The sequence below is a fragment of the Drosophila mauritiana genome, chromosome 4 (genome assembly GCF_004382145.1).
Source record: "Drosophila mauritiana strain mau12 chromosome 4, ASM438214v1, whole genome shotgun sequence".
Lineage (NCBI taxonomy): Eukaryota > Metazoa > Arthropoda > Insecta > Diptera > Drosophilidae > Drosophila > Drosophila mauritiana.
Window position 1 is genome coordinate 507559 of NC_046671.1, and position 27123 is coordinate 534681.

The following is a 27123-nucleotide window of genomic DNA, read 5'->3' on the forward strand; positions in this document are numbered from 1 at the left end:
AATTATTTAGGGCGTGGGTATAATTTTCTCGTATAAACATGTGGTTAAAATAATTTGCCACAGCGAGTTCACTATTTACAAATTATAATTGAAGATAGGCAGAATTAACATATTTTATCGGTGGGGTGTGTTGTAAAACTGTGTTTTTGTCGCGACTAATTTGAAAAGTAACATCCATATTGTGCAAGTACGTGTAAACTTCGTCGTGTTTGTCCTGTTTCGCTTATTTTGTGTAGCCTTTTGGTTTCTTTACTGCAATATAGCATTAAAAACACAAGTTTCTTAAACTCCATGAAATTTTGATTAATTTTCGGGCAACTATATTCTTATACTGCCACAGCTAACCTGAACACTAAACCGAATTTATTACGATCCAACGGTGGAAACCGAAATCTAGATTCAGTCCAATTCTATGAGTGAATACCTTAAAAATATGCATTGCTCTACTTAGACCTGTATCCAAAATTTTCTGTCAATGTATTAAAAGCCTTTAAAGCGACGAATTTTTTTTTTTAGAATTACAGGCTGTTATTACTTTGGCAGGATTATATTAATGCGGACCGTACTTGTTACTTAATCAATTACTTAATATCATACTTACAAGGAACATCCCATACAACATACTTAGATTCATTCAATAGAACCGTAACTATCATCATAATAATTCAAGAGTCAGAATAATATAAAGAATCGTTAGGATAACACATAATCATTCAGCACAGATTGCATAAATACAGAATTATAAGCGAGCAGCATTCTAAAAATGTAAAGGACGTGGATAAACAAAAAATAAAATCCAATATTTCATACATTCTTTATCAGCATATTTTTGACCAGAGGACAGAATTGAAGATTTTTAATACTATTTTCTTAACGCCTACATACCTTCGTTCGTTTCTTAAGGAAGGATTTCGTTTTAACACACCGACCACACCATCATCACCATTAGGGCTACTGAAAGTTTTTCCATGACCAAAACTTTCTCGTAATTAGTTTTTTGTAAGCGGTGCATGCAGAACAAAACACCCAATTAAGTATTTGTATTCTGAATTAGTGTTTGAACTGAATATATTAAGCAGCTGGTCGTTTTGTTTTGATTTATATGACTCTTCTGAAAGAGCAAAAAGAGCATACATCTAAATTCATGTTTCCGTTTTTAGAACGCAATGACGATGCACAAATTAATTGTAAACATAATTTTTCAAAACCATTCATGCCGATTGATTAACGAATGATTTGATAATAAAAAAAGAATATCGAATAAAAAATTCTTACACTGCAACCATATATATATATATATATATGTATATACATATATTAAGGAGTAACATAAGTGCATATGAAAAAAAAACTGTGTGAGCATAAAAAATAGCCAAGATATTAATGAAGATGTGGCAAGCAGATGATTAATTATATTAATAAAAATAAAAAAATTTGAATCAACGTACATACATATAAGTTTAAAATACCGCAAATTTGGTAATGTTCTTAAAATGAAAGTTTGTAGGTACCAAGCAAAAACCAAAAGTGAATACTTTTATACCCTTGCACCTCTATATCTTCCGCACCTCCAATTATCTTTCAACTGCAATTTGTTTATTTATTCTACTTATTATTTATTCTTCTATTCATATCAGCGGGGGACTACAATTCTCGCATTGGTGACCCCTAAATTAGGGCAGATAAAAAACCGACAAATTGACAGCATATTGAGAAACTATTGCGATTTAAACAGTAAACCATAAGCAGTAATCCCCATCTTTAAAAACAAAGGGATGTTAACGCTTTAAAAATAAAAAAAGGTCGTTTGGCCACTCTTAAAAATAAATTATTTCGGCAAAGGAAAATAATTATTTTTAAGGGTGGGAACGAGATAAATTATTTTTGAGTGGGAAACGATAACCATTTCTTAAGGGGCAAACGATAAAAACGATTGGGCAAACGTTTTTTAACGATGATATTATTCCTTTAAGCAAACGATTTTTTTCCGGAGTTGACCGAGATCGTCTTTCATGTCTTATATTTTCTAAAGGATCTCTTTTTTCAAAATTCTAAAGGGTGGGCAAACGAGGGGTGCGGTTAAAAAAAATTAATTTTAAAATAGTGAACTTTTTGATTTTCAAAAATGTTCTTTTCGATATTTCGTTTTGTTTTGAAAACTGGACGTGGGCAAAATTATCTGGCAAACGACTCCAGCTTTACAGTTTAAAAAATTCCATTTTTGCTGAACCCAGCCGCTTTGATCTGTCCTAATAGATAAAAAAGATTATTCTACTGATTGATTCTTATACTTTATATAAACTTTTTTTCAGTACGAAGGCAAACGAGTTTAATTTGCCCAGTTTTTAAATTATGGCAACAGCGCACTTACTTTTCACATCGTGGTATTGGACAGGTAGTAATCATACTGCCGTCTAAACGAGAAAAAGTCTAAACATATACCGTTTACTCTTAATGATAAAACGAGTACTCCGCTAACCCTGAATAAAACGCAACTGGCTAGCGATGTAACGCCTTGACAAACGACTTACATGGCTGAGGCATATCCAAGTTAGGAGAACTTAACTAAGTTTGGACTAATCGTTCGATTGGATAATAAAATCTTGCCCCCTTAACGTAAAAAATGGAAAAATTGCCAACAAAAATAATTGAACATTTTAAACATATTTTTGCGGTTTGTCGTCTTTAGAGTGTGCGTTCTGAAACAGCACTGGTGTCACAAAATATGCGAGCTAAGTCACTTTCTAGTTTTTTAGTTGCCCAGATCTCTACAATCACACGGACAGGCGGACATGACCAGATCGACTTGGCTATATATATGAATATACTTTATATAATCGCAAATGTTCTCCTTATTAACTGAGTGTTGATCAAAGAAATACTAAGTTCGTTGTGTGTATTCAGGAGAGCTCAGGTTTTTTATTTTTTCCTTTTATTTACATATTTCAGTTGCCGCCGTGGTCTTTCTCAAGAGGTGGTGTGACAGAGTGAACTGGTTAAAACTGGTTCCACTGAACCATCTACAGCAATATGTTTTTCACCGCGCATCCTCCGACAAATCGTAGAGCACCACCACCATGCGGGCAAAAAGAACAAGAACCTCCAACTGGACTACTACATTGTCGAACGCACAGTTTATAGAAGTGTATGTTCTTGCGGATTCAGCAGAGATGTAGAACTGTAATACTGCATTCCGATTTTTAGTAAATAGCATTAACGACCATTTGAGGGTAAAAACAGTGCAAATGTGCATGTTCTTCGTTTTTTGGAAGACATTACAGACTATTCCACAAATATTTGTGACAGTGAAAGAAGCGAATATTGGAGCAAGGTCACTCATACATATAACTCCTGTGAGGAATAAGGACTTATTGCTGGTTTAAGGTACAGTGGTTGATGTCGACGCTGGACTTTAATTACCTTTAAGTATAGTTTCAGTATTTTCTTACATGTTTTCTACGACTACTTAGTTTATATTAAATGTTAACAGCATTTTTCTTTCTGACTCTCCATAAAGATTTATAAATGAGTAAGTTTTCTATAATGTACAGAAACACAAGATTAAACAAGAAAATTGCAATTTTAACTTTCATGGGCGTCGGTGGTGAGAAGTCTTATGCAACTAAAGCTAGCTCGATCTGATTGGACCATTTAATTTGTACGCCTATATTATTTATTATTATTATTATAAAAGTGTAATATTGTCATATTTTACTTTCAGTACGCTCCAAAAAGATTGAAAAGAAAAGCAGCCTGCCATGTCATGGGAGAGCATTAATTCCAAGGATCTCCTTAGGTATTTTAATGCATTTTTCCTTTTGAAAACTATTATTTTACGTTTATATATCTATATATTTGTTTACGCGCTATTTTCATGTTGTCCTTAGCATCCCACCAAGCCAGAATCTGTCTGCAACACGTTTACTTACATCACCTGATGGATCTCGTTACCTATTGGAAAATTCAAGCGGTTTGAATGTTACTTCTGTAAAAGTATTTAATAATGTTGTTATGTTGATCTTTTTTCAATCTCAAACTCATTGCTATATATATTGTATGAAGGACCCAAACACCAAATTGGTTTTATTATTATTTCCACTCTAAGCATCAACTCTAAAGCCCAAAGGTGCCACGCCCACACTTATATTATTTTTTATGTTAAAAAAAAATATAAAATAAATTTTATATAATTTAATTTTTTTTTTAATTTTAGATTTGTTTTTCACACCACTCACAAACCGCCAATGTCTTGCACTTCAACACTTTTAAAAAATGTTTTTATTCCTTTTTGTTTTATTATATGTTTGGCAAATTTGTATCGTTATACAACCATGCCCATTGGCATGGTCTTGCACCACAAGCCGTCCAAAACTGCCACACCCGTACTTTTGAAGTATATTTTTGCTTTTTTTTTTTCATTTTTTTACTTACATGATTTTACGATTTCGATATACCAAAACAAATTTGGAATTTCTCAATCGCACTCCATTAAGATGAGTAACGGGTATCGGATAGTCAAGGAACTCGACTATACATTGATTAATTTACTGCCCTATAACTAATAGACAGGACAAAGACACTAAAATAACTATGCTAGTCTAGAGTCTTTGGACAGAACCACTTACGAGCATGTCAAATTGAGGCATTGAATAGAAGTTTTGAATTGGTTATTTATATTATATTTACTAATTTACATATTGAACATCTTGTGTTGAGAAAAAAAGATACACATTTTCCACCCCTAGGCTTTGTGTAAATAATATGAATTTTGTTCATAATCAAACGAAAACTTTTGTGAAAACTGAAAGAAAACAGTGATTTGGACTTCTGTTGAAGCTTCAAAGGAATGTTTTCAATGTTTTAACATTTGTTACATATTTTACAGACTTGTGTCACTTAGATGAGAGTTTTTCGCGGTTGGCGGGATATGGATCCAGTCCAGACGTAGGATCACGTTCGGCATGGGCTAGCCAGGCGCTATTACGATCAGGTTCTGTTATCAGTTGCTTTTTGTCCTGCCAGCAAAGCTTAAGGCAGTACATAGCTAAACGGAAGGTGTGAAACTTAGAAATACACATGTGTATATCACCAATACAGATATATTCTTCTCCAGATCGAGCGAGGACGACGGCTATATGAACAAAACAATCAAACGGAGGCCGTACGCACTTGGCGTAGTGCACTGAAAGGGACGTGCCAAAGAGAGGACTGCTTCCAGCTACTAGGATATTTGTATCAGGCACATATGGACTGGGGAAAATTTCGTGAGGCAATAGAATTTAGTCATCAGCAGCTCGGGTAAGTTTTGGGATTTATTATTTATAATTTTTATTAGTAATATTTCTTAGGAAAGAGATCATGACTAAATATTTATATACTTTAAGATACCCATTACTTAGCTGGTGGGAGTTTGGTGGAGTTTTGTTAGCATATCGATAAAAATTGAAAAAAAAAAAACAATGAAAAAACCCAAAACAAAAATAATTTTGGTATATCCAAATTGTCATAACTAATAATCGGAGTCAAAGTGGGGGTGGTCGTTCTTAAAAAAACTTGCACTCTACCTTCTCTAAAATCTGCATGCTTTACCTGAAGATCTCGATCGACTGGGCGAGTGAGTCAAGAATATGTACCTTTAAGGTCATTCTGGGTTCGTTGAAGTTCGTAACAAGATAGGTAACGTGTTCAACTCTACAAAGTATAATTAATATTAAAAAGGATTACAAACTTTTTGACCACGTCCACTCTGAAGCACACGAACCGCTCTAAACTGTCACGCCCACACTTATGAAATATATTTTAAGTTTTTTCTTCAGTCTTTATGCATTTTTAATTTTTGAAATTTCGCCAGCCACTCCCCCTAGCTGAGTACTTCGATTTTCTTAGAATTTCAGAGGAGCTGGATTCACCAAATATGAGAGCCGAGACGTATTTAAATCTCAGCAGGGCACACGCCAGCTTGGGAGGTTTAGAGCGATCGCTGAGTTATGCCAGGCACTCACTTTACAATGAGTGCGGCACTAAATGCAGAAGTGGACTTGTCCATTTGACGGTTGCACGTGTATACCTAGAAATGGGTGGGTTCTCTAGGGCTTTGGAGGGCTTGCAGGGTGCCTACAAAATTGCTACAGCTATTGGAGATCCATCACTGGAGTTACAAGTGTATGTCGCGCTTTCTGAGCTTTTCGGACGCCTTCAGGATAACGATAAAAGTGCAACATACGCTTCTAAAGCCTACGACTTATCACGATCACTGCAACTGGGTGACCTAAACTCATGTCACCATAGAGCAGCTCTATTGCGAATGGCAGTTTCTCTCCGAAAGCAGGGTGAGCTTGGAGACGCGCAAGATTATTGTAAGGTATCGTCGAGACTGTGCATCAACTGAACTCAAGATGTGTTCACGCCGTATAATTATTTCGTTTCAGGAGGCCACTAAGCTTTCCCTTATTTCTGGAGACCAGGCGACTTACACGAGAAGTATTCGCGTCATGGGCGACATTTACCGAAAGAAAATGGACATGGATGTAAGTATTGCACAGTAAAGGCAGCGTTGAAAACAAAAATGGTGCTCACGAATGCTTTAAGTAAATTGTGAATTTTGTTCGCATCGAACTGTTTAAGGAGTTATGTAATGTTATTCAACGCAAGGAAGAGTTCTAGTTCAGCTGGACAGGGAATTTGCTGCTTGAATGGGATGGGACAGTCGGAGGGACAGGCACGAATACATTGTCGGGCTCGCTTTGCGTAACGAGCAACGGATAAATTTATATATTGTCAAAAGAACTGTTGTATACCAAATTAGAACCAAATATGATCGTTTATATCTCCTTGACTACGATCTTACTTCTGACTGAAAACAATTCTTCCTTCATCATATAATAAGACCTTGGAGGACTGAAGTGGATAAGGGTTTCGTGTGAACAGTGGTTGCTCACGAGTTAGTCGGAACTAAGTTCAAGAAGCACTCTGCTTGTAGAGCATTCGCTCCAACGGACGTAGCATGCCTACAGGGCGGGCAAATCAACTGATACTGCCCTATATCACCTGAAAAGCCTTACTCATAAGGAAGTGGCGTTATGTGCCTTCTTAGACATAAAGGGTGCATTCGACAATACCTCCCATGAGACTGCCAACGCATCCCTGGCAAGAAGAGACCTAGATGCAACAACCAGCAGATGGATCAAATCACTACTGGCATCTAGGCGAGCCTCCCACTATAGGAGTCGTCTACAGTATCTACCACAAGGGGTTGCCCCCAAGGGGGTGTCCTCTCGCCTCTCTTGTGGAGCTTGCTGGTAGACGAGTTGCTGGACAGACTGACCCGAAGAGGTATACTTTGCCAAGGCTATGCTGACGATATTGTCATTATAGCCAAAGGTAAATATGAGGAAACACTCTGCGATATCATTCAACTGGGCCTCAATATCACCAGCGAATGGTGCAAGGAAGACGGCCTGAGCCTAAATCCCAGCAAAACTGTTATTGTTCCTTTCACAAATAGGTACAAGCTACAGACAATGAAGGCAATAACCCTGTCAGAATGTTGCATAGAGGCCAGCAAATAAGTTAAGTATCTCGACTCCAAACTTAGCTTCAAAACTCATGTCGATAACACAATTGATAAGTGCACCAGAGCACTTTTCACGTGTAGGAAAATTGCTGGAAAGTCATGGGGAACCTCACCACGCATAATAAGATGGCTGTACCTCATGGTAGTCAGACCCATACTAACCTATGGGGTAATAACCTGGGTAATAGAGCACGCCTTAGCACCACTAAGGTGAAACTTCATAAGCTGCAAAGAATGGCCTGCATATGCATGACAGGAGCAATGCATACCTGTCCCACTGCAGCCCTAGAAGTACTAATGGAGGTAACGCCACTTTATATCGTCATTAAAATGAAACGGAAAACCACCCTAATAAGAATTCAGGGAGCAGGAAATGACTGCAACCTCACAAGAAAGGATGCTGGAAGCCTAAAAAGGGATATCCCTTTGCTGATGCAACCAAGGGATGAGATGCCAGCTGAGCACAGGTTCGCTCAGAACTTCAGCACTCCTCTCAGTAATAAAAACAGTTGGACAATCCTGGGGAAAGTACACCCTATGAAACCACAAACAATAAAGTGGTATACAGACGGATCCCTCACCGACGAGGGAAGTGGGCTGGGGGTTGTAGGCCCCAGGTTAAAATATCACGAATCAATGGGCAGATACACCAGCATTTTTCAAGCTGAAGTCTGTGCTATTAGACGCTGTGCGGAGTTTAATCTGCAAAGGAACTATCGTGGCCAGGACATTGCTATACTGTCTGATAGTCAAGCAGCCATAAAGGCGCTCAGCAAAGCTAAGATAGCATCTAAGCTAGTAAATGAAGTGAGGACAGCCCTAGACAAACTGGGAGCTGTCAACAAACTGTCCCGGGACGCAACAACATCCCGGGAAATGAGCTAGCGGACAACCTAGCCAGAAAAGGGGCAGAGAACCCTCTAATTGGGCCCGGACCATTCTGTGGTGTTGGTCACCACAGAGTACTGGGCTTACTTAAGTCAATAGAGGAAGAAAAACGTCTGTCCTTCTGGGGACTTAGGCAGTCTAAGATCCTCCTTCGCGAATATAACCATAAAAGATTTAAGACACCGTGCGCATTTTAACTGGCCTTCTTACGGGGCACTGCCGACTTCGCAGTCATTTGCTTAAGATTGGCATTGCAGACAGTGAACTCTGTCGCTTCTGCTGTATGGAGGAGGAGAGCTCTGCACATATTACATGTGACTGCATGGCGCTTTCCATCAGGAGGAACAGACTCCTGGGCATGTAGTCCCACGGGAAACAATTGCAGCCCTGAACCCCAATAAAATTCTGGCATTTATACAGTGCATTGGACTTCAGGGAGATCTTTGAGGGGTAGTACAATAGATCAGAATAGGTCGCAGTACACATAGAAACCCACTTAATAATAATAATAAGTTCAAGGCGAAAGCTGATATGTAGCCAAGCTCAGAAAACGACTAAAACAGCCACAGAAATCGGACCATTTAATAAACTTTTTTTTATCACACGCTAGGTAAAGATTAGCTTGAATATCTACTTAATTCGCAGATCCGAATTATTTTATATTATTATATTCCATTTTAAATTATTACTTACATATTATGTATATTTTTAATGATAATAAAACAATTTTTTAGCGTGCATTCCGGCAATATGAACAAGCTATGGGTACGTCGGCAAGCTTAGGAGATCGTATGGCCCAAATGGAGGCTATGGATGGAGCAGCTCGTTGTTTGGAAACACTCCGTCTACAGAACAAGATCTGCAATTGCAGACCACTAGAATTTAACACAAGACTTCTGGAAGTTGCCAGCTCAATTGGAGCCAAGGTAATGCATATAACCCATATATTCGATATGCCCAGTCAAAAAAATATTTGTATAACTTCTAGAGTAAAAAGTTATATTAGCCTCATATAGGAGTGACACCGAAAATACACATACAAACACAGTCTATTTACCCTATATTTTTCTGGAAAATTTATTTTTTTTTAGTTTTCGCGATTTGGAATTTTAAATTGAATAAATACAGATCCCCCTTGACAAAATTAAAGATCCTTTGGAAGGGGATATTTTTATCGCGATTATTATATCATAACGGGATCATAGGGAGCTTGATCAAGAATATAAATACTCTATAGACTGGAACCAATTCTGTCTAGCTGCTACCTTCTTATTAACGAATTTAGCTTATCCCCTTACTGTAAATTTAATTTTTTGATTGTTTACAGTTGCGTTTAAAGATAGGTCAGTAGATAATTATTATCTGTATTATACCCATAACTTATAAACTAATAGGTTTTCTAGATTCTTTGAACGATTCTAACCTTATGCTTACCATGGCGTTAGGACATGTTTCTTATATAGTCTTGAAATGGCTCACTAGGAAAGTATATTTAGGGTGTCCGTCCGGTAGAACATTGAAATCTCGGCACTTACAATTTCCGAGAGGTATACATTTTGACATATTTTAATTTGAAATTTATGTTTCATAATTGCCTGCTCTGATATTCATTGATAACCGAATGTTGAAATTGTGCTGGTTGTTTAGTTTCTGGTTCGCAAAATTCGTTGCCGACTGGCATTGATCTACCGGGCACTAGGAGACGAAGATCAATACAACACTCATTTTAGACTAGCTAATCAAACGGATGCTGCGCTAGGCTTAAATTGCGGAGCGTGTGGGGAGTTGCTTGGACTTCGTCCAGAAAACTTGGAAGCTCTACCCTGTGCACACATTCTTCATGCAAGGTAAGCTTTTTTAAAAAATTTGTATGAACACTATTTTCGGTATCAATTCCTTAAAAGGGAGCGTTTCCGTCCCTACAAAGAATAAGTATTCTTGAAAGCAACCTAGGGGATGACGCCTTCGCAGCTCTTGTTTGTTTTAAAATCTTGCCATGGCATATTGCTAAAGTCTGTCTCGCGTCCAGAGGCATTCGTGAAGGTCTGAAATCATTTTGATTAGCTCGCCGATACCTAACTACGTAACAATATTCGTTAAAAAGTAGGTGACAGCTATGTATACTGGGAAGCGCTCGACCGTACTTAGTTAACCTAATTCTGACCGCGATCTCCAGCCGAATCCCTATGGCCGTCTGAAATTCGAATTCACAAAACCCAAATTTTTGTAAAGTTATTGCAGCCTTAACAGACCGCTCCTCTTCAACTGGTCGTGTTCGTCCGTGCTTTAGATTATAAATAAAGAAAAGATAATTTTAAAACCGTATTAATTTTTTTTATTTCAATTTTTCATATGTATGTGGCCCCTTCCAGATGTGCCTATGAAATTTTGCGACGGCGGGAGAAAAATGCCCCGCGATCATGCCCCGCCTGCAACAAACTGATCAGCTCACGCACACATCTCTGCGGCAGCGTTCCGGTTGAAAGTGAAAGCACCAACAGAGGCGGCACAGCTTCTACCTTCAATACGAATTCTTTGTCGGTCGACGGCCTCCTAGGGATAAACTCCGACATCCTTTTACCTTCGGCTGCGTTTTGCTACGTTCAGAATCCAGCTCTAGATACTGAAAACAGCGCTCTCCTGTCTCCCAAAGTCATTTACCACAGCAACTTATCATTGGCATCGCTAAGTATGCGTGCGTCTAGCCTGACAATCGATAGCGGCCAAAATGTGACGTCATCTGTGTGAAAGAAACAACTCCACTTTGAGCACCTAAAAGTTGGACGATCGTGTTATCGTGCTGGAATATCTGGAACGATACGGATTTTATCGCTTGTTATTATAGATAGATAGTTTTTCTTTTGAATTATAGATTACTGCATTTTAAATGCTCACAGAAGTTTTTGATTTAGTTCTAAGCCTGTTGCGAACAATTGAGACACAAGCATTTGAACTACAGCTTATGTTTAGATCCTAACTTGTTTCTCTACTACAGTACCTTATCCAAACAAGTATTGTATACAAGTATACTTGTCACGTATTGTGTATTGTCGTAGGCTAAAATTAGTTCGCAGTTACATGCTAGATTGATCTTACATTTAGAGTATGAATGTGCACACACAAAAGTTGTTTAAATAAATCGTTACTATGTGTTACTAACACCCATTAATACAAATAAATTTAGTAAGTCTTCCTAACTGACTTATACTTGTTGCTCGTTGAGTAAATGAGTTGTTCAAAATTATTTACTTAGTAGGATAGATGAGTCTATCTAGCCATGTTTGTCTGTACGCATCGATCTCAAGAACTATCAATGCTAGAGAACCGTCCACAAAGCCGCAAAATTTGTTTAATGTTTATGTGATTATATTTCAACCAATTTCATACATTTTTCTTTAAAAGCCGACAGCTTCTTGGTACGAAGTCGGGGAGCGCAGAGGATCCAAAAGAAAATTTAAATTTGTAAAATTAGGCAAAAGGACCAAGGCAGGGCAATATAAGAAAGGAATGGGTTATGGGATTCCTTTTCTAAAGAGCGTGAGCCTTTTTTTTCGCTGATTCACGTGCGATTAGATATTTGAGAGAAACAATTTAATGAGTAAATGAATAACTATAAAAGAAGAAAAAAGAAAGGTAAGTATTTTCGATTTCCACTTGCGGTGGAATGGAGTCAACTGCAGGAGTCACATGTAAAAAAATTATTTAGTGGAACGGCAAAGCTTTTTATTCGTAGTCAGCGTGATTGGAAAACTTTTAAAACCGCATTGCTTGACGGTTTTGGTGGTAGGGGTGTCATCGGTAGAGGTTCATCGTACACTTTTAAAAGAATAATTTGTTTTGTTTTCTACGTCGTAGCATTTATTTGCAGATAGGGAAAAGAAATTTAATGGGGCCCGAATAATGTTTGACTGGAATCGGAGAATGTCAAATCGTAACTTTTGGAAGCCTGCCAATCCCAGTTCAAATTGATGATATAGATCTCAACCTAGAATTCCACTTCATAGCCGACGAAGACATGAATTTCGATGCGATTTTAAGTAGAACTCTTTTACTAATGGTAGACATGAAAATCACGAAGGGTGCTACTAAATTCAGACTAAAATCAGACAGGCAGGTAGTGACAGGGTTAAAGAAGCAGGTCTACGATAAAGAGCAGAACTGAGGTTCATCCATGGAGTTGCTGAACGAATTTTAGAGCTTGTGCATGATATCTGTAGAGCGAACAGCAGGCAAGCTTGACGTAGAGTTGTCGCATTTGCCACATTCGAAGTGAAGTGTTGTAGAACGTTTGATAGAAAAGTACAAGCCGAAAAGAAACGTTTATTGTGCGATCGAGATGAAAAACGTCCCTACAGACGAAACACCAGTGTTTCAACATGCTCCACGTTTTGCTTACACTGAGCAGAAGATTATTAAGCCCAGTTCATTTGTTACACAGAAATGACAATACGAGTTTCATAATGGTAGTTCTAAGAGATCTTGTTTAATCTGATGACACTATAGTCTATATGGAAGATATTATAATTCCAAGTAGAGACGTAGAAGAAGGTTTGAAAAAGCTAAAAAAAGGGTGCGAATTAACTGGGCCAAGTTTAAGATCTTACAGAGGGTAGACTTTCTAGGGTACGTCATCGAAAACATGAGTCATGAACTGGAAGTTGTTGCAGTCATTGCAGCACAGACAAAATGGCGTGTATATGTCCTGTGAATAATGTGTAAAATCGTCACAGACTGTAACGTGTTTGCAATGGCGGTGAAGAAGAAAAAAGTTCCGTTGCGAGTAGCTAGGTGGGCAATGTTTTTACAACTACGAATGACTACGAAATCGAATATCGATCAGGAACAAAGATGAGGCATGTAGACACTCTCAGTAGAGTGGAATGTTTTGTTTAGCCAGAAAGCGGAATGCATACGCTAAAAGAAGCTCAGTTGACAGGTGATTGGATCAAGGCAATCAGAAGTTTAGTTGAAACAAAGGGATTAAATAAATAAATTAAATAAATCAGATATTTTGCAAGGATCCAGGCAGAGAAATAATCGTCATTGCATACCAAATGGAGACTGAAATCATTCAGATTGCTCATAGGCAAGGTCATTTTTCGTCGAAGAAGGCACAGGATCTGGTGGAGAAATCTTATTTCATTCCAAAGCTGAAAGAGGTGTTGGAAGTTATGGTAAGTTATGTTAAGTGCATTTTAGTAAACTCAGAAGCAGGAAACAGGAGGGATATCTCAATCCAATTGATACAGGAGACAAACCACTCGTCACTTATCGTATAGATCACGTAGAACCGATGGAGATCACCAAAAAGAAGTGTAATCACATACTAGTCATCGTAGATGCATTACCAAAATACGCTTGGTTGTATCCGACGCGAAGTACTGGGGTAGAGAAGGTACTTAATTGCCTAGAGAGAAATTATAATTGCCTAGGTAAATTTTGGTAAGCCATTTAAGTTTGTTTAAGACCGTGGTTCAGCTTTCACATCACGTATGTCCAAGGAATATTACGAAAAACAGCAGATTCGGCATGTATTGATCGCTACAGGTGTACATCGGGGTAACGGTCAGGTAGAAAGAATGCACAAAATCGTGGTGCAGATGTTGTTGAACCATGAGGCTAGAGAGCCATGGAAATTGCTACAAGCATATGGGTAAAGTTCAACAATGGATATCGAGCCCAGAAGCACAAGTGTCCTTTTCAAACTACTAATAGGTGTTGACATGCGAGTTGTTGACAGTTCAGAGCCTAAAAAACAGATGCAGCAGTCTTTGATACAGGAGTTGGACAAAGATCGTTAACATATGCGTCAAGAGGCTAGGAATAATATAGATGCGTAGCAGATAGAGAACAGGAGAGCTTTCAATCAGAAGAGAAAGGACGAAAAGATCAGGGTCAACGATCTTATTGCAATCAGACTTACTCAGACGTATGGCGTTTGTCTGAAGTTAAAAGGAAAGTTGTTTTGCCTCTTACAAGATAGTAAAGGTTCACAAGCATGACAGGTATGATGTTGAGAAAGTGGGAGATGGTGAAGGTCCTTTAGAAACATCCACTGTATCTAAGTTCAAGAAGGAGATCGGGCCAAATATAGTAGTCGGAAACAAGCCAGAAAGGCAAATTGACCGAGAGAAGCGGAGTGGTCGTCAGTCCTAATAGAGAGATCAATCGGATTGACGAGCAGCCCGTGCCGAGATCTCAAGCGTAACACATTGAACCACACATTTTTGTAAACTCCTTAAAGATTAAAATCACTTCCACTTTTTCTGCTAAAAAATTAATAATATAATTATAATAATACAACGTCGCCGCAGGAGTTTTTGGTCATAAACCGGAACCCTGCGGCCACATATATTCTTGATCAAGATCAATAGCAAGATCAGTAATCAGTAGTAATCGATCTGGCCCTGTCCGTCTGAGACATATTAGCAGCGCAAGTTTGTTGGTCCAAAACTGACACGCCCACATTTTTGAAAAATTATTGGATATTTTTTCATATTTTATTAGCCTTGTAAATTTAAATAGATTTGCCAAAATAATTTTTACCACGCCCCCGTTGGTGTAATTAACTTAAACATTGGATGAAAAAGTCAGTTTTTTATTTGCTCTAGCTGGTGGTTTGGTACGGCAGCTAAAATGGGTGAAAATGTTTTCTATTGCAACATGCATACATATGAGTTAGTATGGTGCCAATGGTGGTGCAACACCGGATGCTATTCTCAAAATCAGCACTCTGAAGGATTAAAAACGTATCCCCTAAAGGGAAGGTGAATGCACCGGGACTCTGCGGTCCCACGGTAGCCCCGCTGAATAAGGCGGCCGAGCTGCACATCATTTTGCGCATTCTGTTTTTGGTTTTTAATCCGCCACTAGCTGGGTAACGAGTAATCGAGTAACGGGATAGTCAAAGAAATCGATTTTAACGTGGTTTCGTTCGTGTTTTGACTGGGCCAGTCGCTGTTTCGGTCTGTAAATTCATCTAAACTCCCTGAAGTTGGAATCTTTTAACAGGTGGCTACATCTTTTAAATTCGTTCCGGGATCTTAATTGGGCAGCTGATGGCTTCTTGCAAATTCGCTGCTCCTACCGTCTTCTCCGCGCGCTCCTCTTTGGTAAAACCTCACACGTAATAATACTCAATAAAGTTTGCCTTTAATTTATTATTGCATTGCCTGATTTTTACATATATACTTAAATTAAAAATGTGCCTAGACATACCCACCTCACTAATGCGCTGTTTTCTACATTTTATTTTAACTAAATTGACTAGCATACACCAAGATGCATATTCTTATTCATAATACGTCCTAGAGATATTAACATAATGACTTTAATGACATTTGAGTATTTTTAAATTATTTGGTATCATTCTAAAATAAATGGTGATTTATTGTGTTTTTTTATTGTTTATGGAAAATCTACATTCAAACTTAACTGGAAGGATTTTAGAAAATTTTTTTATATACACTTTCTTACATTTATATTAAAAATTATTAGGTATTATTTGATAGCCATATTGTTTTTAAGTATTAACATTTAAAATTAATTTTTTTAACCCGGATATTTCTTCAAAAAAGGTAAATACTAAGGTACAATATAGGATTTTTTAATGCGGATGAGTGAATTATAATATTATAGTTAAATAAACGTTTCTACATTATATTTGTATGAAATGAGTAAATTAATTTTTTATCTTAAGAATTTGACTAGATACAGTTTTCTTTACATATTTGTTATTCAATATACATATCATCAATTTGATTCAAACTAATATCTACATACGTACACCTTTCCGCTTTACCAAGGACGTCTTATCTTTTTGCCTAAGGCCAATTGCATTCCGTTCCGATAAGGTAAATATATTATTTTTTAACATATAAATAGGTACGCCCAAGCACGACATAGTTACTTTCTCAAAGCTTAACTGACTGTCTCGATATATTGTACAAGGTGTACCGATATTGCAAGTGGAGAATATTATATCTGTGAATTGTAAATTCTTGAGACATTTCTTATATTACACAAGGCTAGTGGGCAATAATGTCGTATAAAGGACCTTCTAAATTTTGCTGAAGAGAAAATATACCTGCGTGCGTACGCGGCTTAACCGCGTACTCAGTCAAACGTTAAGAAAGATATAAATGTTTTAAGTAGGATAACGAATTTTTAAATAAATAAAAAAAATTATTCTATAATAACAAGGAAGCTTAATTCAACAAATATATGTTTTGTACTTTTGCAGCTTTAACATGTCAAATTTAGTTTCGTTTCACAAATAAATTAAAAAAACCATAGTCAAATACCTCGATTACGGATATTGACACTCCCTGCGGGGGAGTGGAGATAAGCAAGCAGCAAAGCGAATTAGTTCGTGCGCTTTACCGTGTGCCCACAATATTGAAAATTATAACGTAATTATAAAGGGTGACGGTGAGATTTTAATTGTGTTTATGGGCACAGCGTAGGTATCACTAGAGTCTGCTTGCCTAATCTCAACTAGGTCTTATGGTTCGCGAGGCTTTGATTTACATGCAGATGAAATAGCTAGACTACTAATAGTTCGGCATGACTCCTGATTAAGAATATATGGTTATACTATATTGTTTTCACTGTGAAACATCTTCAGTTTGGTCTGCAATTTAACAATAAATCGTCTTACAAAGGAGCGGTTGGAAATTATTGACGGTCAGTTCAATCGATCACTTAAGCGGCAATTCGGTCTTTTGTGTCTAAATTTCGCACCAAATTTACATTGTTGGCCAGTTCGGTGACCATTTTATTTATTTATTCACGTTCGGAACCGGTTAGTTTGCCCCCTAGATGGTGCGATTTAACGCCTTTAGACTATTTTTTGTGGGGATGTGTTAAAGACCATGTCTATCGAGACAAGCCCGCTTGAATTGATACATTGGAAACAGCATTGAAGCATTTATTTGTGAGATACCGGCCGAAATGCCGGAAAGAGTGTGCCAAAATTGGACTAAGCGAATTGACCATTTCCTTCGCCTTTCGCCTTCACATTTCCATGAAATAATCTCCATCATTAAATTATATGGACCATACTATCGATTCTAAAAAAGATTTCATCAAATTTTATGTTCTTTAAGCTTTCCTTGTTAAGATTACATCTTGAAAATTCAATAACAGATAAGCATTAAAACAGGGTCAAACATTTTACAATTAAAATCTCTGTTCATAATTTAGAATTGGGAGGAAAGATATTTGTTTGAAAGTATTTGATATATGTATTTACTGTTGTTGCTTTGAAAATATTTTGGTTCAAATCAACTTTAAGCCTATAATAGAAGAGCTTGCTAAACTTTCGGACAATTAAGCAATGAGATCGCTAGATATTATGTCTGTCCTTAGCAGACAATCATTACCTTCAGGTCATCCAAGCCATTTCGAATAGCTATATCATCAATGAATATATGGGCCTCCTTATCGAGTGCTTCTTGGCGAAAGCTTTGCTTTATTATAATCTTTTCATCTGAAAGACGTTCGCCTTGATGCAAATGGTCCGACGAAACATCACCCCGGTTTTTGTCATAGCTCCCGTTGCTAATACCTTCGTTATTCTTTCTGACAATGCAATCTATATTAACATCCATTTCTCTTCTCAGAGAAACCATGTGCGTACGAGACTGAATGCAGGTGCTGTTAAAGTAGAGAGTCGATGTCTTCGGAGCCAATACTTTGGGCTTGTTGATCGTTCGACGTCTGCTTTGGCTATGCTGTCACAACATGTCGCCGTTTGGATCATTGGTATCCCCATGTTCATCGGGGTCCACTAAATCAAAGTCATGACTTTCTAGTTCCAAGTCCATATCAGCCTCTTCATCAAAAGCTCCAAGAGGCGACATAGCAGTTGTGTGAAGATTTGAATAGGGATCTTGCGACATGCTATTATTAATAGCTTGATTTTGAGTGTGATTTTGAACTTGAATTTGAGACTGACTATGAGTATGGGCATTATCTTTCTCCTGCTCGTCTTGTTGTTGTTGTCGGTTATGTGTCATATGCATAGTGCTTTTGGAGTCATCATCTCGCCACTTATCCATCGACCTTCTTCGGGCGTTCATAAAAAAATTTCCCACTGTAGTAGGCTCGAGTCCTAGCTGTCTCGCGATGGTCACTTGCATCTCCTTCGAAGGTCTTTTAGTTTCCTGTAAAGGAATAATTAATTATCCACTTCCAAAACCATCTAACCCCCCCCCCCCCCCTCGACAACACGATGACAGAGTTATAAGAAATAGTTACATTTTCTAAAATAGTAGCTAATGTTTATACTTACTTTGAAAATAGCTTGTAAGGTTCGTCGCTGGAGATCGGTGAAGACCAATCGCGGCTTTTTAGGCTGGGGCATTTGTTCGATCTGGGGCTCTTCCTTTCGACGACAGCTAACCACGCCAACCAAAACGCTTGTAACAGGTGTGGATGAAGGCGAAGAGTCCGACTCGTTGGTCAGAACTGATGAAAGCCCAAAACGCAGTTGAACAAAAATGAATTCAATACAAAAAGTAGTTTTTATTACAATATATTATAACAAGAAAGGATGCTAAAATGGGAAATCCAGAGCTAATATACCCTTGCAATAATTATATTAGATTAAAATTAAAAAAGCCTTTTGTACACCGAATGGGAACAATTTATGATAAAAAAACAATAAAACTATTTTTTCTGTTCTAATATTTGCAATAAATGTTTCGAAGTTTCGAAGTGGCAGATTCTTTTTCGCATATCGATGGAAATTGGCACGAAATATAATAAAATGACAACAAATTTTCAAATAAAAAATTGGCAAAATGAATATTAATGAACGAATTTCAAACAGTTTTTCAAGAGAGATGAATAACGGGTATCTAATAGTCGTGTTGTGATAGTTGTGTCTTTAGACACAAATATTGAAAATAATTTCAAGGGAACGCATCACCTTTATATGTATATATTTGTGTACTATATGTAATTTACCTTAAAATATCAAAAATGGTTTACTAATTTGCTACATTTAAGGTAAGAGTAGATAAGGTACAACTTTTTAACGAGACATAAAATAGTGAAAATCTTGAAAGCCATTTTACATTTGACTAAATATATAAAATAAATAACAATGGGTATTTTTTTGTATATTTTCGTCTAATGCTTTAATGCTTTTTGTTTTGATGAGACTTGTTCTTCACTACATGTACTTATTAAATACCTAAACAATATTCGATGAAAGTATTGGTGAAAAATAAATTAGCCTGAAACTCAATATTTACTTACCATTTGGGGTCATCGTAGGGCCGCCATGTGTGTCCAAATCCGTCGGCATTGTGCCGGTGGAGCCACTTGGACATGTTGCTGACCCAAGGGACATTCCAGAGCTTAAAGGAGCTCGCTGAGGAATTTGGGCAGCGGCCATTCGCAGAGCAGACATGCGCTGAAACTCGGGCTCCTGGAGCCATTTGTACATCCTGCGAAACGTCTCTCGGCCGGATTTTAGCTTTGACCACGGCTTTGGGTTTCGCAGCAAATCGGACAAGGTGCCTTGAGATCGGCAGAGTACCCGTTGTGCGAATATAGCCTGCGGAATGCTATATCGCTTGAGTTCGGCTGAGATGCGCTGTGCCAGATCCTTAGTATTGATCTCCTCCATGTCGGTGGAATTTGCATTGCGGCTGGAACCTCCACCTCCAGAGGACACAGTCACCTTTGGTGATTCGCACGATGAAACCTTGGCCTGCTGGCTGCTTGATTGAAGCCCGTTTCCGAGAGCTGATTGAGACTGCTGGTGAATGACACACACCGAGTGCGGGGTGCCATGGATGCCCGGACTGCACTGATCTGCTATCACGGAACTGGGTTCTTCGCTTTTATCCAGGAAGTACTGTTCTCTGTGTCCTGGTGATGATCGCTCGTTTTGTTTAATACCGCTCACAGAGTCGTCTCTTATCGGAGGCGGTGTAGGAGTAAGAGACACAACCACGGGCATATCGGCGGTCAAACTGACAATGCCAGAATTGCTGTGTTTCCAATCATCCGCCTTCCAATCCGCGGGGCAGATCGGAGCGTTTGGAGCAAGATGTCGGCCCAGAGAACCTCGAGCAGGTGGCACATTGAGTCGAGTCCTTCGCTCTGAGGAAATGTGAAACCTCGCTTCCAGATCAGCCGGCACGGACATATGGAGCCGCACTTCCCTCTCAGAGTGCATCTGGAGCCAATTCCTTCGAATAAATTAAATATTATTTTTAATAGTATGGTTCAAAATGCCCAGTAGAAATTTCCAAATGCATTGCATAAAGTCGAGCATTACAGATACTGACAATATTAAGTAATATTTAATAAATACACAACGAAAAATATTTAAACAAACTTTGAAGGTACACCACCCTTTTATTGGTTTGAGTTAAAAAACTCAATTATTTCGAAGAATTACCCGCTACTCGTAAGGTTTCCGACCCTATAAAGTATCAAACAAAAACACCTTCTGCCGAGTTAATAAACAAGAGTGAATGCTATAGTTGATAACCCCGACTATCAGATACCCGTTACTCAGCTAGTGGCTTCTGGGATATCGATAAATATTGAGCAGCTTGTAGGTGTACGGGTGGGCGTGAAAAAGGTTTTTTTTAAATCGATAAAAATTTACGAAATTAATAAAAATATGAAAAGATATCAATACGTTTTGAAAAAGTGTGGGCGTGACACATATTTTTATAGTTCCAGAGATCTCGACAGTATGTAACAGGCAGAAGGAAGCGTTTCCGACCACATGAAATACATATACACATCATTCTGTCCGTATGAACGCCTCGACAACATAAAATACGACCAGAGTAGCTAAAAAAAATACTTACGTTCCGCCATTGACGTCTGGTCCGTTGTCTCCTTCGGAGATGTGATCTGAGTATATGAATTTTTCTCTGTTGACATCTTCATCTCCGCTATCCCCTCCGGAGATATGGTCAGAGAAAGAGAACTTCTCACCGTTTACATCATTATCTACACTATCACCTCCGGAGATGTGGCCAGTATAGGAAAACTTCCCTCCATTGACATCAGCAGGCCTGTGTGTGTGTTCGTGTGTTCCAGACTCCTTTTTATTGCCGTTGTGACTTAGCTGCAAGTGCGATGAATTTATAACGCGTCCCGAAACGGAGCCATTTAGATCGCATGAGACCAAATAGTTATTAGGCGGAGGGGAAATCATCGAAGATAGCTTTTCGTATGAAGAAAATGGTGACTGGACGCCGCTTAAAACACCTAGACCCAAATGGCCACTTCCTATGGGCATGGAAAGGCCAGAAAAAGAACTGCAATCGTTGTTTGAGCACACAGAGGATGTAGCATTGCCACTAGTTATTGATACAGTCCCTGTTGCCTCGCCGGATTGGTTGATGACTTCACCAACGACTCCTCCACCTGCACCATCTCCATTGACATCCGTGTCGCCACTGTCTCCTCCTGAAATGTGTCCAGAGTACGCGAACTTCTCGGACATCGTTGATATAGGCGGAAGTGGTTGTATGGGGGTGAGTGTAGCATACGATGTTTGACTAAACCCAGGCGAAGATAGGCGATCATTCACCGAGGTCAGAGCCTGATACGAGCTGTGACTAAGCAGCTGTTCACGACTCCGCGAGTCGCGTTCATCATCGTCTTCATTTTCTAAATCTCCTTCTGCATCCCCATCATCATTTTCGTCGCAGTCCTCCTTGTCGCTGTCCTGTGAATGGACGATAACCGATAGAACCTCCCCATGCCCACTGTCCAGTCCCATTTCCGAATGTGTTGACCTCTGGTGCAAGCCATGGAGGATCTGTGTATGAGGTTGGTGATGCGGATGGTGGGTTGTTAGGCCGAATTGTTCCTCCGGCTCCAAAAGATGCTGGTGGCTCAGCGTAACTCCTTCGTCGTCGCAGCCAACGCCATCAGAGGAAATTTCATCCATATTATCCACGTGCACGTCAAGGCCTGAATTTGCGCTCGAAACGTCCACAAGCATTCGAATGCGCCTGTGGCTTTGATCCTGGCTCTTTGATTGCACAATAAGTAGCTTTTGCTCCTGCTTTATCGCCGTTTCTTGGGAGTGATCCGTCTGGGAGACGTCTGCGTCTACAGTCAGGCCATCCAAATTTATGTCTGGTGATACAAAGTCCACTGGACTAGTATTGACATCACGCTCATGCTGCATATGCTGCCTATCTTGTTCAAGTAACCCGAAAGGCAATGACAATGTTCTTTGCTGTAACTGCTGAGGCACAATTTGATATGATGACTGCCTATTACCTTGTCCCAGTGCGTCTATAACCATGACAATGGAATCGGATCCCGATGCCGATCCCGACCCAGATGCAGAGCAGGGCCGGTGTTTCCCCCCTCCACTCAAAGAGTTTGTTCTGGGACAGGGAATCATGTCTTGCATAGACATTGTCAGATCCTGTCCAGAATTAGGCTGCTGACTGGACTGCGAAGGGCGCTCCGAATGATGACCCACAGTGATGAACTCCGATGCATCTTCAACTAACTCCTGGCTAAATGTTTGGTGGTCAATTATCTCATTTAAGGAATCCATTCCATACAAGATGACGCTTGAGTTACGGTACCATTCAAGTGCTTTTAAATTGGAAAAAAAATGATAGTCAATAGATTCATATTAAGCGTTTGAAAAGTTGTGTCTTTTTTATATAACTTTCACTAGATCTTAATATCCTATAGTTAATAGATAGTTAATAGTTTCATAGAGAAACAATTAAAACACATATTTCTTAACATTTCCATTAAAGTTCTTGCCTTTAAAGTTCTTGCCTTCGTGGTATATTTGTTATTTATTAGTTGTACAATATATTTTTTGTCGTTGCCATCGTCGAACGACCTTAAGGGTTGCTTTGTAAACACACAAACATAGGTACACGTAAGTATTTGGTCGTACTTACTTACACATACGGATAAGGCAATGTGTAGGGGGTGGCTTGCACTTTCTAATATATTTCCCTTTTTTACGTAGGGACAAATTGGATTAAATGTTGATTTCTATAATTAAGCTGATAAAACCGGTTGTTGGCAGAGTTTACCTTACCTAAAAGCTAGTCCACTTTTAAGGTAGATCTTTAGAAAGGCGGATACGTCTTCCTTTGCACATTCCGAACCAAATTTATGCATTAGGTATTACACAAATCACAATTAAGATTTTTGAAGAAAATTTCATTCGGTTTCTTGACTGGAACGTTCCAATAGCCGAGATCTAATTCAAATCAGACGAAGGCGATTCATGTATTTAGAATCCGTGTAAGAAGGCTTTAATTTTTTAAAAATAAGGCAGCTTTTAACTGGATCAAACTGAGGAAAACCTAGAGGCTCCGGCACAGCGCCTCGTCTGTTTTCACAACTGAAACCTTCGGCCAGAAAATTCTCTACGCATGCACGGTTATACACTCATGTACACACATGTGGGTGGTTTTTCCGAAAGTTTGTTATGTGACCGCCGCGTTCCATGAAGACTTATCCTCACGCGAATTATACTCAATTCGAACTGAACGAAACCAAACCAAACACAACGGAACTGAAATAAAATTAACGGCCACAACGCACCACCATCGAGCTAAGGGTTGCCACATGCAGACAGTGCACCACAAACCATAAACCCCACCCCGAAAGCCTGAACATGCGCAGTGCGAGAAAGTGAACTGGGATCTACTGAATTGTTTACTGCTTTGCTTTACTTTTTTGGGTGGGTTTAAAGTAGCGTATATTTTTCAGTTTTGCAGCTGGGGGCTTAATGGTTATTTGATTCAAAATAACCTGATCCATTTGTTTGGTTAAGTTATTAAAGCTTATAATTGTAAGTGACAAATGGATTTGGTTTAAATGGCTTTGACCAACATATAGCATTGAAAAAGCAACTAATAATGTTAGAATTTAGTTATCGTATAAGTGGGCTGGGCCAACGTAGGCGTCACAAAAACCAACATGGTAAATCCCAGCGCTCTAAGTAATATAACATAGCTATTATAGCTAGAGCGCATCGAACCGTGATCCTGATCATTATTGGTAATGTAATGTACATAATTTAAGCAGCAGAAAGTTATATTTTAATGTAATATTCATTATTCAATATCTAGTGTGTTCCTTATGGGAAGGCTTTTGTCCCCTTTGATCGATTCGTTATATTGGTTTGTATGACATGTCTTCGTCTTTCCAACTGTCTGGCGTCACGCACGCGTCCTGGTCCTGTACTGTGATTCTCGGACATGTATAATGATTGAGTGGTCACGGGTTGCGGCATTTCAGGTCCAACGATGTAGACCAAAGTCCATGGACTCACCTTTATTTTACGTTCTCTCCGCCACTAACATGGCTGCCCTTGACTCATTTAGCATTCCAGAATTCTTCGGAGTTGCTCACCACTAAAAAGATAAATAAGTTTATAGAATATTTGCATTATTATATTTCGCATTGTTTTGACAAGGCTTAACCTTTTTTGTGCATACCTACAATCATTATCCATTTTGCGAGCATACTTTTCCAATATGGTTTAGAAGGGTTCAAACTGGAGTTTAACGATAATCCTAAAAATTATTGAAACTACACATTTAAAATGAAACAAGTTGCAATTAGTTATACTCACCGAAATTTTTTAAAAACCTTGTCATTGCGATCAAAAAACTTTTTATACCCCTTACTCGTAGTATACGAAATTTTCGGATTGACATCATGTAGAAACAAACATGCTCTGCGTCGACGTACATATGTATCTGGAAGCTCCATGCACATCAACTTTTTAGTTAGTATTGTTCCTGAGATCTCGACGTTCATATGGACGGACATGGCCAGATCGGCTCGGCGAATGCAGAATCACAATGAATATATATACTTTAACTTGTGTCTGAAACACTCTTAAAGGAATTTAAATGTTTGTATTTATGTCAGTTAGTTTTCATAGTAATTTTGCAGTTTTCTAATTGCGAAAGATATTTTGTATCCGTAAAATGCATTAAATTTAGTACTTACTGGTAAAGTGTACTCTATGTTGTTGCACCTTATATATGGTGGCCTTCCTCTAGGGCTAACAAGGACTTGTAGGGACTACTTCATTAGTTGTAAATTGTAAAGCACCATGATTTTAAAGTGGACAGCAGACAGATTATGGCATGGTTGCCGTTATCTTATTGTAGTTTGCTCGTAGCAAGCCATTAACAAAAGTAGTCTTGGTAACGTAACGTATACCCTCGTACCAAAGACACTAGAATATTATTCTATTCTATTATTATTATTCTAGTGTCTTTGCTCGTACTTCAATGTTGAAGGTGCGTTTTCAAACAACATGACGTCGGTTTCGGTATTCTCGGTTAATGCCGTGAACTTAGTCAGCATTTCACAAAGATAATCTTATACAAGTTTGTATTATTAACATACACTTTTAGTTATCGGCTCTGCATGATTCTTTCCGTGTCTTAGGGCGTTTGTATAGAATATATGTAATCTGGGTATTATATTAAATTCTGGGTACTCTGTAATCTGCTGTATCCTTGACAGTTTTCACACTTTTTTATTTTAGCTGAATACGTTTCGGAGTTTTGAGGGTCTGCACAAAACTAAGCAGACTGGGCTAAAGTGCAGAAATACGTAGTGTGTCCATTCTCCTGACAATTTATGACATTTAAATATTTTCGAAAATCTTTTGACTTTGACTCTCTTTAAATTTATTTTGTATTCCAATGACATCGCTTGCCTACACTTAAAAAAAGGTATAATTTAGAGAATATATCCCATGAAAAATAAATGTTTTTATTAGAGAATAAAACTTTTTCCTAGATCTTAAACTAAATAGTATTAACTGAACACGTTTTCCCACTTTTAAAAATATGTTTAATTGTTTGCCCACCCTTTAAAAATAGTTTTTTATCGTTGGCACAGCCATTAAAATTAGTTTTTATTGTTTGTCCGCTCTTAAAAATAAATAATTTCGTTTGCCCACTTATTAAAACTAAATTTGTACATATGTATGTATTTTTTCCAAATAGGACGTGAGGTAAAAAAATTAAAACACATAAGAAAACTAATGGGATAACGATTCCAGCTTTAAAATTTCAAAAATGGTATTTATTCATTAGTCATTCATTTTGGCATACAAACCATATTACTTTAAAACTCCATTCGTAGGCGGTGACATCGGGCTTTATGGACAACGATGCAGACGTTGATGTTGTTAAACTTGCCAAGTGTTGTCTTTTGGTCTAAGTATTTGGTGATTAATCGGAATTGAACATCCGTTTTGGTCTCCTATGTATTCTTTCCCGAGTTACTTTTAATAGATGGAAAATTAAGTTATCAATCATTAGATTTACTATTACAGCTTTCACAAAAACGAACGTGCATTTGCAAACAATCGAATCGTATAGTGATCAGCAGATATGCAATGAATACATATGCTTATGCATATACATATATGTATGTCAGATTAATACAGTTATCAAGCAAGATATTTTTATATATAATTTCAGTAGAGAGTCAATCATTTGTAATGCATATTCTTTCGACACAATATTAATAAAGCCAAGTGTCAATAATTCGTATTTGTAAGAACGTCAGTTATTGCTGTTAGGACATTTTGTACCATTTCCATTATTCCAAATTTGTGGTATATCGTCGATGCTATGTTAACTTATTATTTTCAGAAA

The 27123-nt window shown here is 38.1% G+C and overlaps 2 protein-coding genes and 1 long non-coding RNA gene across 9 annotated transcripts; 1 reads left to right on the top strand and 2 right to left on the bottom strand.

The window, feature by feature from the left end:
* The first annotated feature begins 2792 nt into the window (after positions 1 to 2792).
* On the top strand, positions 2793 to 11636 carry LOC117146316 (43 kDa receptor-associated protein of the synapse). Of its 5 annotated transcripts, none has more exons than XM_033312372.1 (11): positions 2793 to 2885; positions 2950 to 3384; positions 3722 to 3796; positions 3888 to 3970; positions 4886 to 5055; positions 5114 to 5298; positions 5887 to 6361; positions 6429 to 6527; positions 9196 to 9387; positions 10109 to 10308; positions 10834 to 11636. In XM_033312372.1, exons 3-11 carry the CDS (start codon positions 3759 to 3761, stop codon positions 11207 to 11209), a joined length of 1818 nt encoding a protein of 605 aa, XP_033168263.1. In that variant the 5' UTR covers positions 2793 to 2885; positions 2950 to 3384; positions 3722 to 3758; the 3' UTR covers positions 11210 to 11636. The 5 variants fall into 5 exon arrangements, with proteins under 5 accessions (XP_033168263.1, XP_033168264.1, XP_033168265.1 ...); XM_033312373.1 differs by having other exon boundaries at positions 2950 to 3180; XM_033312374.1 differs by having other exon boundaries at positions 2950 to 3145.
* A 3955-nt stretch (positions 11637 to 15591) lies between these two features.
* Positions 15592 to 23935, bottom strand: LOC117146275 (homeobox protein onecut). 2 transcript variants are annotated; one of them, XM_033312271.1, is made up of 5 exons: positions 23891 to 23935; positions 21301 to 23059; positions 19727 to 20667; positions 18756 to 18931; positions 15592 to 18627 (listed from the first exon to the last, which is right to left on the bottom strand). In XM_033312271.1, exons 2-5 carry the CDS (start codon positions 23016 to 23018, stop codon positions 18199 to 18201), a joined length of 3264 nt encoding a protein of 1087 aa, XP_033168162.1. In that variant the 5' UTR covers positions 23019 to 23059; positions 23891 to 23935; the 3' UTR covers positions 15592 to 18198. The 2 variants fall into 2 exon arrangements, with proteins under 2 accessions (XP_033168162.1, XP_033168161.1); XM_033312270.1 differs by having other exon boundaries at positions 23523 to 23916.
* Positions 23936 to 24511: 576 nt separating this feature from the next.
* LOC117146276 lies at positions 24512 to 26263 on the bottom strand. Of its 2 annotated transcripts, none has more exons than XR_004459779.1 (4): positions 25454 to 26263; positions 25071 to 25338; positions 24938 to 25011; positions 24512 to 24849 (listed from the first exon to the last, which is right to left on the bottom strand). It is a non-coding gene; the product is annotated as an uncharacterized LOC117146276 (long non-coding RNA). The 2 variants fall into 2 exon arrangements; XR_004459778.1 differs by having other exon boundaries at positions 24934 to 25011; positions 25454 to 26253.
* Positions 26264 to 27123: the final 860 nt, after the last annotated feature.